General features: G+C 43.3%; 1 protein-coding gene across 19 annotated transcripts in view; it reads left to right on the forward strand.

The window, feature by feature from the left end:
- Window positions 1-14,276, forward strand: part of LOC137351950 (polyhomeotic-like protein 2) — a 321,230-nt gene that overhangs the window by 287,887 nt on the left and 19,067 nt on the right. For 17 of the 19 annotated variants that reach the window (XM_068016840.1, XM_068016839.1, XM_068016842.1 and 14 more), the window contains 3 exons: window positions 1,569-1,771; window positions 11,873-12,008; window positions 13,694-13,811. In XM_068016840.1, the coding sequence (XP_067872941.1) occupies window positions 1,569-1,771; window positions 11,873-12,008; window positions 13,694-13,811 (457 nt within the window). The remainder of the gene's footprint in view (window positions 1-1,568; window positions 1,772-11,872; window positions 12,009-13,693; window positions 13,812-14,276) is intronic. The other 2 variants (XM_068016849.1, XM_068016848.1) reach the window with 2 other exon arrangements.

Genomic DNA, 14,276 nt, shown 5'->3' on the forward strand with positions numbered 1-14,276 from the left:
GTGCTGACCTCGAAGAAAGCTGCCCACAAACAGCGAGTGATTTCTGTGGCATGCATTTCCCCTTTCCTGATAGTTTGAATCTGGCGACAAGTCAAGGGGATTTCCAGGTATCTGGCAACAGAGATGTCAAAAAACAGGGTATGCAGCCAATCACATTGAAGTATTCTCATAGACAGCAAACCAGGAAGTAGAATGCACTGAACTTTTCACTTTTAATTAATTTTACAGAGCTCCAAGTAAATGATTGGGACATACACACAGGATTAAGCTAGAAGCTGAAATATAATTAACTTAAAAAAAAAATTGTTTTAAAGATATGAATTTTTTTTTTATCATAGTGGCGACTATGACGGAGGTGGAGGGGCAACATGATAGAGATTTACAAAGTTATGAGCGGCATGGACAGAGTGGATAGTCAGAAGCTTTTTCCCAGTGTGGAAGAGTCAGTTACTAGGGGACATAGGTTTAAGGTGAGAGGGGCAAAGTTTAGAGGGGATGTGTGAGGCAAGTTTTTTTACACAGAGGATGGTGAGTGCCTGGAACTTGCTGCCAGGGGAGGTGGTGGAAGCAGATACGATAGCGACGTTTAAGAGACATCTTGACAAATATAGGAATAGGAAGGGAATAGAGGGATATGGGCCCCGGAAGTGCAGAAGGTTTTAGTTTAGGCAGGCATCAAGATCGGCGCAGGCTTGGAGGGTCGAATGGCCTGTTCCTGTGCTGTACTGTTCTTTGGAGAAATTTGACATACCACAAATATAAAATTAGCTTCTCAGGGTGACAGAACGTGTTCAACAATAATTATGAATTTGGCAATTAAAAACCCAGTTATACCTCATTCAAGAAGGTGTAACTTTTTCAAGGGTTTTTAGATTGAGACTAATAGCATAAAAGGGCTACTCCTCATCAGTGCAGTGATTTGTAATTGATGCAGACTGCAGGGACTTCAACAGTGCATCCTGTGGGTAAGTGTAGTATCACTGAGAGCAACTTCTAGGTTTCCGTGTTTAACTGTGCATGTGCGAGTTCCAGAAGTTTCTGTCAGTATCGGGAGTAATGATAACAACCTTTGACAGTTTTGCCACCATTGCTACTGCAAAACCCAAGCCATAGTGCCTTTCACGACTTAATGATGTCCCAAAGCACATCAGTTGGAAGAACTAATTTTCTAAGTGTAATCACTGTTGTAGTCTAGGGAAATGTAGGAACCAGTGTTCTCAACTGTTGTGAATGAGGCTTCAATCCACAACCCTCAGACTCAGGGGTAGGAATGCTACCCACTGAGGCACAGCTGATAGCGAAGGGCAGTTCACTTGATTGACATTCTTGCTATCTCCTCCACTACAAGCTCACTGTATCTGTCTACAGGATGTACTGGAGTAAATCCCAAGCTTACTTTGACAGAACCTCTCAGCCCTTTGACTGAATCCTCAAAAAGGACATCATTATGCATGATGAGCAGATGTCACAAAGGCGAGGATGTGATTCCAGAGCTAAAGTTTGCTGAAGGTATTTTGTCGGAAGCATTTTAATTCGTTGGCAGTAATGCTGTTGTTTCCTCATCACAGGGAAAGTGCCGGAGAGTGTTAATGCAAAGAGCACCTCCCCTGCCCCCACCATGACATCCGGGAATGGCAACACGACTTCATCTGTGACAGCAAGTGTGCCACAAAGCACTGAGAACAAACCTCCACAGGCAATTGTCAAACCACAGATCCTGACTCATGTCATTGAAGGGTTTGTCATACAAGAGGGGGCTGAGCCTTTTCCAGTGAGTAGCTTCAAATTTAATGTTCACTATGGGATTCAATTTAAATTCATGAACGTAGACAGTGCTGTGGTTTTGTGTAGCTTCCACTTGTTCCAGTCTACTGCACTCTCTCTTCTGTTTGTGTGTTCCCACCCTACAGTTTAAATGGCAGCTTAAGAGTTGTTTAACTAACTATCGACACTAAATCTGGTCTCCGGAGCAGTGTGGATGATTGAAAATCTTCCGGCCTGTCATTCTGCATGTTGTCTTATAAAATTTATGTCGGACGTATTTGTTCACTTAGTGTATAACACAGCTTCCTGGTTTTCTTGCTACTAATTGCATTGTGGCTAACAGCATGCTTGGTAACAGAACTTTAATTGCATTGGTTACTGACCATTAAGTCCAGTCATCGGTAAGCCAATGCAATACAAGTAGTCAGAACAAATTATACACAGCTGGAGTGAGCGATGGGTGACAATTGGACAATACAAATCCGCACACATTATGTGGGAAATCAAAAAACCTGGTAGGAAATGGACCCGACTCCGAAATGCTCAATAGACTGGAACCAAATTAACAATTTGGACCCTTGGCATGTTGCTTGTTTTCTGTTTAATGCTCCGTTTACACTGTATGGGCAGACAGTCCTTCTGAAGCATGAGAAGCGACACAAACAATAGCTGGGCCTGAGCAAAGAGGCAGGGGCAGAGCTTTCAGATTGGGTAGTTTAAGCTTCTATTTTCTTGCTGCCATACCTTCCCCGATGATTGGAGAACATAGCTTGCAATTTCTAACAGAGTTTCTCCAGGTCTCTTGGCAGAGATTGGTAGAACACTCCCCAGTAAAAGAAGCATTGCAAATGGTTAAAACTGCCCATCAACACCGTTTCTGCAATGGCTCCGTCGAACACATGGCGGGGAAATCCTGCGGAAATCTGCCCCAGTGGGTACACGGTGTCAGACTAAATACCCTGCTGGTAGGAATCTGGCTAACGCTGTCGGCTGACGGAAAAAGATGGTGGGTCTCCCTCAGCAGCACCATCTCTCCTGCCACTGCCCCAACTTTTAAATTGGGTCTTGAAACCTGGAAGTGACAGTGGCACCTTGTTTATTGTACAGGTGCTGCTGTGGGCACACTTACAGCATTTCATTCAGGTAAGTTTTAGCCTAATTCACTGGGCAGGAGACCCACAGGTTGGAGGGAAGGGAATGCTGATTTTTACACCTCAGCCAACATTAATCTCCACTGACTATATCAGAGTAAAATGGGGCAGGTGTAAACCAGCATTGCACCAGATTGTGTAAGTTTGCTGACCCACACGGGCTAGATGAAAATTGATCCCCTTGTGTTTATAAAAGCATTGTGTCTGTGCGGTGTGTCTGTGCGGTGTGTCTGTGTATGTTTTTTAGGGGATGGGGGGGGGGTGGGGTCTCTTACTTGCAGTGTAAAAGTCAAAACAAGTAAAAACTTTCAGGAGATTTTGCACTAATTTACAATGACATTTTCATGTCTGTACTTTTCTTCTCATCATGTTTGAACCACTTTTTGAATGATTTCCACAACCTTCTCTATCGACGCTCTCTTCATGGGCAATTTTTGTGAGTGTTCACTTTTCTATTTTACGATACTGTATAATGTTACTGATTATTTTTTTTAACAATGTACCGTGGCAGTGTCCTGTCCTTGGCTTTTTGCTCTGCTGCTGCTGCTCCCCCACCTGTATGTGTCACTGTGTAACCTGCACTAAGATTAACTTGCATGTTTAAGCCAGTTTTGCTTGCAGACCTGCCTTGGTGTAAGTAATGAAAATGCCTGTTGATTTGTGTCATTGTTCAGAACCTATGGGAAATTGCAGCATAGGATCATAGGAACAAGAATAGGACATTTACCCCCTCGAGCCTGTTGCATCATTCAGTGAGATCATGGCTGATCTGTGACCTAACTCCTTATACCCATCGTTGCCCCATATCCGTTAATATCATTGGTTAACAACTCTCTTTATCTCAAATTTAAAATTAACAATTGGCCGAGCATCAATTGCCATTTGTGGAAGAGAGTTCCAAACTTCTACCACCCTTGTGTGTAGAAGTATTTCCAGATTTCACTGCTGAAAGGGACTGTCCTATCTTTTAGACTATGTCCCCCAGTCTAGACTCCCCAACCAACAGAAATAATTTCTCTCTATCTGCCCTAACAGCTCCCTTTAATATGCTGAAAACTTGGATCAAATCACCCCTTACTCTTCTAAATTCCAGGAAATACAATCTGAGATGATAGCAGAGCGAGCAGCACCACTTCTGATGTCGAGACAAGGAGGCCAAAGAAGAAGAAGATATACACAAACATAGGGCCAGAAAGAGCCTCAGGTCCATCTAGCCTGTTCCACACAATTGCAATGCCTTGTGCATCACAATATGGAGATTTGCCCAGCCCACCCCAAAATATGTGATCTGCGGGAGATGGTAGCTCAGAAAGAGGGAAACACTGGCCCTTCAAAAATGGAAGGAACTAGAAAGTGGAAGAGCTGCAAATATGTTTTTGTTTCTGAAAACTATATACCTAGTTGGTGTGAAGGCCTAAACAAAGCCGAACCAGGGAGCATTTAGAGTTCAATGGACATTTATTGAGTGATGTTATCAGGGGATTATAGGGCTAATACGGGTAAATGTTGAGGGAGAGCTTTGCCCATGTTCTAATTGAATGCGGAACAGGCTCATTGGGCTGAATGGCCTATCCTGATGCTGTGTTCATATTGAGCTACATAGACTAGGAAGTCTGAATAGAGGGTATGCATGTATAGTGGGTATGTTGCTGGACTAAAAATTTGAAGAACGTGAGTTCAAGTCCCACCAGGGCAGTTTCAGAATTTGAATTCACCCTCGGAAATATTCGTGGGGAAAAATTTTCAGGGCTATGGAAAAATAGCAGGGGGAGTGGGACTAACTGGATAGCTCTTTTAAATAGCAGGGGGAGTGGGACTAACTGGATAGCACTTTTAAATAGCAGGGGGAGTGGGACTAACTGGATAGCACTTTTAAATAGCAGGGGGAGTGGGACTAACTGGATAGCTCTTTTAAATAGCAGGGGGAGTGGGACTAACTGGATAGCACTTTTAAATAGCAGGGGGAGTGGGACTAACTGGATAGCACTTTTAAATAGCAGGGGGAGTGGGACTAACTGGATAGCTCTTTTAAATAGCAGGGGAGTGGGACTAACTGGATAGCACTTTTAAATAGCAGGGGGAGTGGGACTAACTGGATAGCACTTTTAAATAGCAGGGGGAGTGGGACTAACTGGATAGCTCTTTTAAATAGCAGGGGGAGTGGGACTAACTGGATAGCACTTTTAAATAGCAGGGGGAGTGGGACTAACTGGATAGCACTTTTAAATAGCAGGGGGAGTGGGACTAACTGGATAGCTCTTTTAAATAGCAGGGGGAGTGGGACTAACTGGATAGCACTTTTAAATAGCAGGGGGGAGTGGGACTAACTGGATAGCTCTTTTAAATAGCAGGGGGAGTGGGACTAACTGGATAGCACTTTTAAAGAGCAGGGGGAGTGGGACTAACTGGATAGCACTTTTAAATAGCAGGGGGAGTGGGACTAACTGGATAGCTCTTTTAAATAGCAGGGGGAGTGGGACTAACTGGATAGCTCTTTTAAATAGCAGGGGGAGTGGGACTAACTGGATAGCTCTTTTAAATAGCAGGGGGAGTGGGACTAACTGGATAGCTCTTTTAAATAGCAGGGGGAGTGGGACTAACTGGATAGCACTTTTAAATAGCAGGGGGAGTGGGACTAACTGGATAGCACTTTTAAATAGCAGGGGGAGTGGGACTAACTGGATAGCACTTTTAAATAGCAGGGGGAGTGGGACTAACTGGATAGCTCTTTTAAATAGCAGGGGGAGTGGGACTAACTGGATAGCTCTTTTAAATAGCAGGGGGAGTGGGACTAACTGGATAGCACTTTTAAATAGCAGGGGGAGTGGGACTAACTGGATAGCTCTTTTAAATAGCAGGGGGAGTGGGACTAACTGGATAGCTCTTTTAAAGAGCAGGGGGAGTGGGACTAACTGGATAGCACTTTTAAAGAGCAGGGGGAGTGGGACTAACTGGATAGCACTTTTAAATAGCAGGGGGAGTGGGACTAACTGGATAGCACTTTTAAATAGCAGGGGGAGTGGGACTAACTGGATAGCTCTTTTAAATAGCAGGGGGAGTGGGACTAACTGGATAGCTCTTTTAAAGAGCAGGGGGAGTGGGACTAACTGGATAGCACTTTTAAAGAGCAGGGGGAGTGGGACTAACTGGATAGCACTTTTAAATAGCAGGGGGAGTGGGACTAACTGGATAGCACTTTTAAAGAGCAGGGGGAGTGGGACTAACTGGATAGCACTTTTAAAGAGCAGGGGGAGTGGGACTAACTGGATAGCACTTTTAAAGAGCAGAGGGAGTGGGACTAACTGGATAGCACTTTTAAATAGCAGGGGGAGTGGGACTAACTGGATAGCTCTTTTAAATAGCAGGGGGAGTGGGACTAACTGGATAGCACTTTTAAATAGCAGGGGGAGTGGGACTAACTGGATAGCTCTTTTAAATAGCAGGGGGAGTGGGACTAACTGGATAGCACTTTTAAATAGCAGGGGGAGTGGGACTAACTGGATAGCACTTTTAAATAGCAGGGGGAGTGGGACTAACTGGATAGCACTTTTAAAGAGCAGGGGGAGTGGGACTAACTGGATAGCTCTTTTAAATAGCAGGGGGAGTGGGACTAACTGGATAGCACTTTTAAATAGCAGGGGGAGTGGGACTAACTGGATAGCACTTTTAAATAGCAGGGGGAGTGGGACTAACTGGATAGCACTTTTAAATAGCAGGGGGAGTGGGACTAACTGGATAGCACTTTTAAAGAGCAGGGGGAGTGGGACTAACTGGATAGCACTTTTAAAGAGCAGGGGGAGTGGGACTAACTGGATAGCTCTTTTAAAGAGCAGGGGGAGTGGGACTAACTGGATAGCTCTTTTAAAGAGCAGGGGGAGTGGGACTAACTGGATAGCTCTTTTAAAGAGCAGGGGGAGTGGGACTAACTGGATAGCACTTTTAAAGAGCAGGGGGAGTGGGACTAACTGGATAGCTCTTTTAAATAGCAGGGGGAGTGGGACTAACTGGATAGCTCTTTTAAATAGCAGGGGGAGTGGGACTAACTGGATAGCACTTTTAAAGAGCAGGGGGAGTGGGACTAACTGGATAGCTCTTTTAAAGAGCAGGGGGAGTGGGACTAACTGGATAGCTCTTTTAAATAGCAGGGGGAGTGGGACTAACTGGATAGCTCTTTTAAAGAGCAGGGGGAGTGGGACTAACTGGATAGCTCTTTTAAAGAGCAGGGGGAGTGGGACTAACTGGATAGCTCTTTTAAATAGCAGGGGGAGTGGGACTAACTGGATAGCTCTTTTAAATAGCAGGGGGAGTGGGACTAACTGGATAGCACTTTTAAAGAGCAGGGGGAGTGGGACTAACTGGATAGCTCTTTTAAATAGCAGGGGGAGTGGGACTAACTGGATAGCTCTTTTAAATAGCAGGGGGAGTGGGACTAACTGGATAGCTCTTTTAAAGAGCAGGGGGAGTGGGACTAACTGGATAGCTCTTTTAAAGAGCAGGGGGAGTGGGACTAACTGGATAGCTCTTTTAAAGAGCAGGGGGAGTGGGACTAACTGGATAGCTCTTTTAAAGAGCAGGGGGAGTGGGACTAACTGGATAGCTCTTTTAAATAGCAGGGGGAGTGGGACTAACTGGATAGCTCTTTTAAAGAGCAGGGGGAGTGGGACTAACTGGATAGCTCTTTTAAATAGCAGGGGGAGTGGGACTAACTGGATAGCTCTTTTAAATAGCAGGGGGAGTGGGACTAACTGGATAGCACTTTTAAAGAGCAGGGGGAGTGGGACTAACTGGATAGCTCTTTTAAATAGCAGGGGGAGTGGGACTAACTGGATAGCTCTTTTAAAGAGCAGGGGGAGTGGGACTAACTGGATAGCTCTTTTAAAGAGCAGGGGGAGTGGGACTAACTGGATAGCACTTTTAAAGAGCAGGGGGAGTGGGACTAACTGGATAGCTCTTTTAAATAGCAGGGGGAGTGGGACTAACTGGATAGCTCTTTTAAATAGCAGGGGGAGTGGGACTAACTGGATAGCACTTTTAAAGAGCAGGGGGAGTGGGACTAACTGGATAGCTCTTTTAAATAGCAGGGGGAGTGGGACTAACTGGATAGCTCTTTTAAATAGCAGGGGGAGTGGGACTAACTGGATAGCACTTTTAAAGAGCAGGGGGAGTGGGACTAACTGGATAGCACTTTTAAAGAGCAGGGGGAGTGGGACTAACTGGATAGCTCTTTTAAATAGCAGGGGGAGTGGGACTAACTGGATAGCTCTTTTAAAGAGCAGGGGGAGTGGGACTAACTGGATAGCTCTTTTAAAGAGCAGGGGGAGTGGGACTAACTGGATAGCACTTTTAAATAGCAGGGGGAGTGGGACTAACTGGATAGCTCTTTTAAAGAGCAGGGACAGGCACAATGGGCCAAATTGCTTCCCTCTGTGCTGTTTCAATCTATGATTCTAAGATAAGTTCCTGAGTTTGATTTCAGTCTAGGTTGTACAACTGGACTCTTCATTCTTAGAATAGTGAGTGAGGGGGAAGAAACAGCCCATGTTCCCACTGCTGGTTTCTTTTTAATGAACCTTAGTGAAGAGTGTGTCGCTGTGGACCAGATGGAGGAACGCTGCGATGCTCCCTAAAGGTCACAACACTCACAGTGTCAGCTCAGACATGTAGAATGACCACTTGGGGGTGAGTTACCAGGGAACGTTGGCATCTGTGGAACCCAACACAAGAAAAAATCTGTGCGTTCAGGCAACAGGAGAGGGGAATAAGTTTAAGAACATAAAAACATAAATAGAAGGAGCAGTAGACCATTCAGCCCCTCGAGCCAGCCCTACCATTCAGTAAGATCATGGCCAAACTTACACATCATATTTCAACCCTATCCCCATATCCCTTAATTCCCTTATGCCCCCCAAAAGATTCTATGGATCCCAGCCTTGAATATGCTCAATGACTGAGTATCTGCAGCCCTGTGGAGTCGAGAATTCCAAAGATTCACAACAGATGGCGGGAAAAACGCAGAAATAAGTCAAAATAAATAAATCTAACAGGAAAAAATAAAGGTTGGTTACTGAGATGAGGTGTGTGAACTGACGAGTAGGTGACAGGGCAGTGGAAGGATCAATTATTTTTAAACTGTGAAGTTATTTCTTTAGGTGCTACTTTTCATGCTCTCTGTACTGAAGATGGCAGGAATCCATTTTAATTGTTTTTGTATTGAACTGTGTGTGCTGTCTTCATTAAATATTTGAAATATTCAATTCGCAACTCATCAATTTCATGCACAGCCAAATAAAAAGCAAGGAATTTAGAGTCATTTTTAGAGTCATGGAAGGAGCCAATGTTAATGTAATTTTTGCCCCAACAGTCATCGATTAGTTAGAGCATCAATTCAGAAGACAAAAAGTGAGTCATTTTTTATAATAAATTATATACCTAAATTGGAAATTTGGAACTCTTTCCCCCAAAAAACTGCTGAGACTGGGGGTCAATTGAAAATGTCAAAGCTCAGATTGATACCTTTTTGTTAGGTGAGAGTACTAAGGGTTTTGGAGCAAAGGTGGGTAATTGGGGTTGAGGTACAGGCCAGCCATGATCTAATTGAATGGCAGAACAGGCTCGAGGGGCTGAATGGCCTCCTCCTGTTTGTATGCTCACATTCCTGCAGCTGAATATTCTCATTATTCTAAATATTGACACCTTCTCTATCATCTAGTCATTTTATGACTGCACCCTGGCACGGGACAGTTTACCAAGAGAGTGTAATTGTGGAGCTTCCATGCTGTGACAGATTGGCCGCATTTCAGGAAATCGATAGAAAATAAAACGGAGAGCCTTCTACAAAATAATTAGTCAGAGTTCAGTAGCTTTTTGAATTTCTACATGTTTAAGTAACTCGTATCCAGTTTGGAATCTCGTTCAATCTCACCCATCTTCCTAAACTCCATTTGCTATATCTAATGTTTGAAAACAGTTCTTTGGTGATCCTCTATACATTAAAGTACAACTACAAGTGTCCCAATGACAGAGATAAGGCATCAACCAATTGGTCCCTTCATGCAATGGAAGATTCTTTATTAATGTTTAATAATGAGACCGAATGAAACTCCGTAACATTGTCTGGTGACTGTGTCCAGCAATGAACGCTGATTGATTAATAACTTCAGCCTCACTGTCCAGCTTGACTTCATCTTTCATTTGACTCCTTGTTTCCCATTTTGAGCATTGCATCATAATGTTCCATGTGTATTTTTTTCTCATTCTCTGGATGTGAGTGTTGGTGGCAAGGCCAGAAGTTATTGCCCACCCCTGGTTAGCCAAGCTTTGATGTAATTGTGTCTTGCTAGGCCACTTCAGAGGGCGGTGAAGGGCCAACCATGTTGGTGTGGGACTGGAGTCACGTACTGGCCAGACGAGTTTCCTTCCCTATGCAGATAATCTAATACAAGGCCATTTCTTAATCCTACAAATCAAATTAGTTTGCAACACTTCATATAAGATGGAGGTTGAATCTCAAAACTTCTATATTGCTTTGTTAATTGTGTCTATTTAAAAATGGCCAGATACTAAGCCTAATAATTTCCTCTGTGTTAGTTTTAACTGCACTTTGACCTACCAATAATGCACTTCCAGATTGGTTTAAACTAATACACAATGGAAAATATTGAGCTATTTATTCTCTTTCACATATAAGCTCAATTTTTTCATTTTCTCTCCATTGAAGACCAGAAATCAATTAACCCCTTCTCCTACTCTTGGCTTAGTGCTTTGGGGTCTTTTGTGACTATCTGAAGGGGCTGAGGGATCTCAGTTGACACTTTATGCAAAACACAGCACCTCCAACAGTGTAACACTCCCTCAATACTGCAGTGAAGTGTTGCACTTCAACAACCTTCTGCCTCAAAGGCAAGTTCTACAACTGAGCCAAAACGGCATTTGCGAACGTTCAAATGATAACTGCAAGAATAAAAGTTTAATTACAGTTGATAAAATGTTCCCCCAGTGACTCGGTGGTTAAATGTGCCATTAGGAATGACCATTAGAGAAGTCCCATTTAGAGAGGAACTGACCCACACAGAGCAGGACACTTCCAGATTGAGTCCCTCATCTACAGTAAGTCAGGTGGGTCGTCAGCATCTCTGGGCTTGAAGTAGGGGGAAAAAATTAACCAGTGTCCCTTGGTGTGTGTATGTGTGTGTGTGTGTGGATATTGGACTCAACTGTGATGCATCCTACAGTTAAATAGCCTGCCAACATTTACTAATGAGTATGAGTTCACACAGGAAGAATGGGCCCTTCAAGAGTCATCGGAGAATTGCTATCACTCATTGAAATTAATCTGAACATGAGTCAGTACCTTTGGAGATTGGGGAAAAGGAGGATAATGAGAAGGGGGCAGAAGCTATGAACTGTTATCTCATAATAAGATCATTGATTTGCTTATGATCCCCATTAACACAACAGAGCTTGCTGTGGAAGATTTATAAATTCAATTTGGTCATCCCAGATTATGCTAAATAATCTACATACATGTTCCAGTTGAAGAAACTGGTTGCAGGAGTCTCTTTGTACAAATGGATAGCATTTCAGTAGATAATTTTGGTCTGCTGAGCATTGATACTGTTAAGATTGAGTTAACAGTAACTAAAGTGGAGTGTTGCTTTCATTTATAGTATTGGTCACTGCCCCCTTTTTAAAAAAACTGCTTCAGATAAGTTTCGTGCACTGGTTGGTTGTAACCTCCCCACACATTGAGTTCCTAATCTCATATGTCGGGGAAGAAGTGTGAGGGAAGTATGTCCAGCCATCCTTTATCCAAACCTCCTGGTGCTTGGTTTGATATCCACTAGCAGAGACTTGGGGAAAATCCTTATGGGTCCATTAGGATGGAGAGTGATGTTTGGCACTGGGAGAGCTTACCCATTGAAGATGCATAGAACTGTTCTTGTTTTCCTGTTTTGTAGGTGGGCCGCTCTTCACTGCTGATTGAAAATCTGGCTAAACAAAAGCAACAGCAGCAACAGGCATCTGTACAGCCAGTGGAAAAACCACCCCAATTGAATAATACTGACTCTGAGATGGATGATCTCAGTCAGCAAGGTTTGTGTTTGAAACGGCAATACCGTTTATGTTGCCTCGTGTAGCAGGACTTTGCAGTGAACTGGATGCCAGAACTGAACTCGTTTGAATTTTGCTTGGGCAGTTTTAGGCAGAGTTTTCTTGCATGCCTATTATTTGTCATTTCCATTTCATTTCTATAATGTCTAAGACTTGAATACTGCCCTTTATTTACAGGTTGCTCTTCTAGCACCTCTCTAACATCTGAACCAGCTACAAGAAAAATCCTGTCACTTAAGAGGCTGCCTTCTTTCACAACTAGTCTCTAACCTCTTTTAGCAGGTTAAATTTAATATCAATATTGGTCACTTACACTGGTGTAGTATCTTACTTTGGTCAGTTATGTTGTTGCAGCTTCTCATTCAATCACAGCCATTCTTGCCTGTTTTTTTTCTTTTAACATTGCTGCTGTCATCATTGCTACTCTCAACTTACCGACTTTCAGGACCAGAAGAGATGGGAAAGGAGGCAGGGATCCCTTTCACCAGTTCCCCAGTCAGTTTGTGAGAACTTCATTAATGCTCTGAGTCCCTCTGCAAAAGTGGATAACTTCGCTGGAGCACATTTCTCACTGGGAATGTGCACTCTGCTCACCCATACATCCTGTCTTTTCAGGAAGTGAGCATATAAAGTTATATGCCTCATTGTTGCAATTGAAATTCTTTACACAACTATTGGATTGAGTGCTCCTCTCTGGTTGAGTTTTTGGGAGATGGAGGAAAAACATGAACCATTGGATGTTTACTCATACCAGAGGCACCTGCCCTTATCTCTACCACTCTGCTATCGCATGTATACATGACCAAGCACACCTGCCCAGGAACGTCTGAGAACAACGACCTTGGCAGCCTGTGATTCACCAGGAAGGAGGTGATGGTGCCATCTATGGAACCTGACCTGCGGGCACCCTTGCCAGTGGCTGCAAAGGTGACTGCAGCACTGAACCATGATACCTTTGACTCTTTCCAAACTACCTCCTGCAACATCAACATCATCAGTCAAGAACACAGATTCACCTACTCTACAGTTGGGCTTCTCTAAATCAAATTCCTCCTCCCATCATCCTTGCTACGTTGGAATTGAGATAAACTCCACGGTCTCTTGCTCCAACTCATTCTTTCCCCCTGACATCAACACTGTCGAATTCCTTTTGATTTCTTGATTTTCCCCTTCCTCCCATAAACTTTGAAAACCCAAGCTTAACATTAATGAAAATAAATTTTTAATTTATCTGCTCTTCAAACTTTTTAAAAGGTTATTAATGTTCTGTCCTGCAGAGCTTTCGATGTAACCTCGCTATTGCAAGCTTTTTTTTATATTTAAAAAAATTGTTTCTGGTCACTCATTAATGAAAATAGATTTTTTGTTTAGTCAGTCTCATATGAGCCACAAAACATGCATGTTGACTGCTTCTGATGAGCAGCTTAATTTCTCCTCTTCCTGTCTAACGTTGGTAGATTTACCCCAATGCAGATTGAATTAAAGAGTGAAGACTAGCCATAATCAGTCAACATTCCTTATATATTGAAGCTTTCGGTTTTAAGAATCACATTAGATTGAAATTTGGGAACAAGATATGGAATATTTTTACATCTCACTGCACTGGGCTCATTTGGCTGTACAGTTCTTTCATTCTTTTCAGTAACCATTCTTTAACTTCTGTTCAGACTCAAAGGAAAAGGAAGAGGATGCTCTCAAACTGAAGTGTGAATTTTGTGGAAGGCTTGATTATGCTCATAAGTTTAAGGGATCAAAACGATTTTGCTCCATGGCCTGTGCAAAGAGGTAAAGTGTCAGAAAAACCATGAAATATTCAAGACTTTGCATTGAAGATTGAGTTTCACTTTTTGAGGATTGCAGTAGCTTCTGTACCAAGCAGAGTTAGAAATTTTAGGCTCTATGATTTCTCACTAAACTTTCCTAGAATCCCCCAATGGCTCAGTTGGTAAATGCCCTGAACAGTGTGGCGAAGTCATTCAAGTTTGCAAGCTCTCCGGTTTGGTCCCTGGTATGTGCTCCTAGCACTGATCTTATTCAAGGTTATGTTAGTGGCACTACAGCTGGCATCAGTGTTCGAGGCTAGGGCAGAGAAAAATCAGCGAGGGTTCCCACGCCTGGTCCCTGCCCAGTGCACATGTTGGTGTTGGGTGGGGACCTGACTTTTTTATTTGGATGTGATGCTTCCCCTGGTCAACAGTCACCATTTGAATTCGTACACAAAGAACTTCCAATTGGAAGAGACACTGGGGT

This window comes from Heterodontus francisci, chromosome 37 (genome assembly GCF_036365525.1).
Source record: "Heterodontus francisci isolate sHetFra1 chromosome 37, sHetFra1.hap1, whole genome shotgun sequence".
Classification (NCBI taxonomy): Eukaryota; Metazoa; Chordata; class Chondrichthyes; order Heterodontiformes; family Heterodontidae; genus Heterodontus; species Heterodontus francisci.